Source organism: Zingiber officinale, chromosome 8A (genome assembly GCF_018446385.1).
Source record: "Zingiber officinale cultivar Zhangliang chromosome 8A, Zo_v1.1, whole genome shotgun sequence".
Lineage (NCBI taxonomy): Eukaryota > Viridiplantae > Streptophyta > Magnoliopsida > Zingiberales > Zingiberaceae > Zingiber > Zingiber officinale.
The window spans coordinates 121,467,890-121,471,280 of NC_056000.1; the positions used below are offsets into that span (position 1 = coordinate 121,467,890).

General features: G+C 46.1%; 1 protein-coding gene across 1 annotated transcript; it reads left to right on the plus strand.

Moving 5' to 3' along the window:
• Positions 1-490: 490 nt before the first annotated feature.
• Positions 491-2,280, plus strand: LOC122011186 (trihelix transcription factor ASIL2-like). The gene is made up of 2 exons (XM_042567598.1): positions 491-800; positions 843-2,280. Exons 1-2 carry the CDS (start codon positions 491-493, stop codon positions 2,084-2,086), a joined length of 1,554 nt encoding a protein of 517 aa, XP_042423532.1. The 3' UTR covers positions 2,087-2,280.
• Positions 2,281-3,391: the final 1,111 nt, after the last annotated feature.

The following is a 3,391-nucleotide window of genomic DNA, read 5'->3' on the forward strand; positions in this document are numbered from 1 at the left end:
TTTTTATTTATTCCATCATATTTTCTCTCATCATACATTTTTTACCATCATATTTTTTTTCTCATATTTAACTTCCTCTCACATCTATTTTTTTCTAAGAGTAAAAAAGTAAATTTTAATTTATTCAGATAGAAAATTTTACTTAATTATATATTATTTTTAAAAATAATATATATATATATATGTTCATATTTGTTCTCATTATAAATATTATATTAATTAAATATTATTTTTAAAAATAATATATATATGTTCATATTTGTTCTCATTATAAATATTATAATTTTTATTTTTAAACTTATTTTTATGGGAGAATTAAATGGCACCTATTTTTTTTTTATCGTGAGTACGATAATGAATATTAAAATATATAAGAAAGGATATAATAAATAGGAACGAAATCAAATATATTAATAAGCGACTCAAATCGATCCATTATCATCGTCCTTGTTTAACTCTAGCGCGATTATTTAATAAAGGAAAGTGAAATATGCCTATAAATATAACGAGAAAAGGGAAGAGTCGTACTGCATACGAAAATGTCAATGCCGTGGTTATTCGTTGCCCTCCGCAATCACCGTTGAGCCCAAACAGCTCCACCCAAGGCGGGGGCCGGGGCCGGGGCCGAGGCCGAGGGCGAGGCCGAGTCAGCCCCACCTCCCCCCACCCCCGGTCAGCGCACCGCCCATGCCCCGGTGGAGGCGGCCCACCTCCCCACCCACGCCCTCCCAGCCGCCCCTCAACTAATGAGATCACCGAGGATCCTCTACTCATTCTCTCTCCCTCTCTCATCGGGAGCGGTGCGCCCACTCCGCTGGCTTGCGTGCGGGCCGCACCCTAAGCCGCCCACCCCCGGGCGGTGCCCCGACTCACTACCAAACAAAACCACACCATCTCATTATTGCATCCCCCTGCCTCTCTTCCCACCGCCGCCGCCTCCTCCTCCTCCTCCTCCTCCTCCCGTTTTCCCCAAACCAACACCGCCACCACCTCCTCTTCCGTGATGGCCGCCGCGCCCAACTCCTCCCAGAACCATCCCCCCTCCCCCACCGAACCTGGATCCCCGTCCCTTTCCCCATCATCTGACAGATCTCCTTCCCCTCCCCCCCGCCCGGCCTCCCTCCCGCCTCCACCTCCCGCCTCGGCACCCTCCGCCTCTCGCCGCCTCGCCGCCCCCATCTGGAACCACGAGGAGACCCTCGCTCTCATCGAGGCCTACCGCGGCAAGTGGTACGCCCTCCGCCGCGGCAACCTCCGCGCCCCCCACTGGGAGGAGGTCGCGGATGACGTCGCTCGACGCTGCCCTTCCGGCCTATCGCCTCCCAAAACCGCCGTCCAGTGCCGCCATAAGGTCGAGAAGCTCCGCAAGCGTTACCGCGGCGAGATGCAGAAGTCCCTCCGCCTTGATCCGTCCCTCGCCCCCGTCTCCTCCTGGGTCTACTTCCCCATGATGGACGCTATGGAAGTTGGAGGCGGCGGCGGCCCCCGCCGCCCCTTCGCCTTTCCTTCCTTCGCCGCTCCACCGCCCCCTTCTGATGACGACGACGAGGAGTTAGAAGAAGACAATAACGACGATGATGACTTCGACGGGCGCCGCGGGGCCGGAGGATGGGGCAGCAGACGCAGCGCTCAGCGCCAGATGGCTAATGGCCGGGGAGGGATCGGCGAACTCACCTTCTCGATACCGAAAGCTGTGCGATCTAAGATCTCTAGGACAGAGGACAGGTCCGCGTCCAACTACATCATGAGCCCTAACCCTACAACTCGATTCTTCAAGGGTTACAGTGGCGGCAGCGGCCAGCCCGCGATGGGGGAGATGCGACGCAGTCTCGAGAAGAAACGGAGGAGGGTGGAAACAGAACAGAGCGCGGTCAGCGATATGGTCGCGGCAGTGAGGATGCTGGGTGATGGGTTTCTGAGGATGGAACAGAGGAAGATGGAGATGGCGAGGGAGATGGAGAAGGTAAGAATGGAGATGGAGATGCAGCGCACAGAACTCATCCTCGATTCACAGCGCCGGATTCTGGATGCTTTCCTGAAGGGCTTCTCTGCAAAGAAGCGAGCTAAGGTCTTGCCGGAGGACTGATAAGGTCTTTACCCTCTTTGCTTTCTGACTTGTTAGATTAGATTTCTTGATGTAGAAGAATTCGCATGTTTTTTTTAGCTTATTGAATAGTGGTTTGCTATTTGTTGCTATATTAGCTTGTGGTGATCGAACAATATATATAAGTTTCTGGCTTCAATATCCAATCTTGGAGGACCAACAAGGTCCTTATCTTCCTTGCTTTCTGATTTGTTAGATTATATTTCTTGATGTAGAAGAATTCACATGTTATTTTTGGTTTATTGAGTAGTGGTTTGCTCTTTGTTGCTATATTAGCTTGTGGTGGTCGAACAATATATAGGTTTCTGGTTTCAATGTTCGATCTTGGAGAGGTGGCCAGGTCCTTATCTTCCTTGCTTTCTGACTTGTTAGATTAGATTTCTTGATGTAGAAGATGCACATGTTTTTTTTAGTTTAATGAATAGTGGTTTGATCTTTGTTGCTATATTAGTTTGTGGTGATCGAACAATATATAAGTTTTCAGCTTCAATATCCAATCTTGGAGGACTGGCAAGGTCTTTATGTTCCTTGCTTTCTGACTTGTTAGATTAGATTTCTTGATGTAGAAGAATTAGAATGCTATATTTTGTTTATTAAATTGTGATTTGCTCATTATTGCTATGTTAACTTGTGGTGACCGAACAATATATGACGTTTTGACTTCAATGTCCAACCTTATCTATTTATTTTTTTTAACAAGGTAAATTGGGTGTTTGCTTTTTAGACATAGGCAGACCTTGATCCTTTTGGAGTTAGAAAACTTTTATCTAATGCTGCTTTGTTTGTCTTACATTTTTATTCTTGTACATTCACTTAGTGTTGCAGGTCTCTTGGCAATTTGGTATGGACCTTATCGGTCTTAAAAATTGTGCTTTAAACTTGTTTAGTGTTTACATCATATGCAAAATCTTATGTCCACTCAAACACATTCAGTTAGAATATAGCTCTTTTTTCAATCATTCCTTTATTATTTTAACTCCACCCATGACGAATCAATCATAACCGATCCCAACCCCGAATAAAGGAGGAGGGTTGCGTTAGGTTGTGCCAATGAATGGAAGCGTTAAAACTATAACAAATGTTCAATGAATTGATCCATTAAGTTATTGTGTTAATGCTAGGTTGTTCTTCGGAAGGAACACGTTGCAGGGTCCGCCTGTAATATTTCGGCAAGGACTGCTACATCTCCAGAACTCAGTGCAGTGCTAAATATGCAAAAGTTCGCGTTGCAGGGTCTAATTGTAATGTTTCGGCAAGGGCTACTACATCTCCAGAACTCAGTGTAGT

Coding starts and splice junctions, on each gene's coding strand:
- LOC122011186 (XM_042567598.1), top strand. CDS start 491: ATGCCTATAAATATAACGAGAAAAGGGAAGAGTCGTACTGCATACGAA. Junction 801..842: donor TCCCTCTCTCATCGGGAGCG/GTGCGCCCACTC, acceptor CCGCACCCTAAG/CCGCCCACCCCCGGGCGGTG.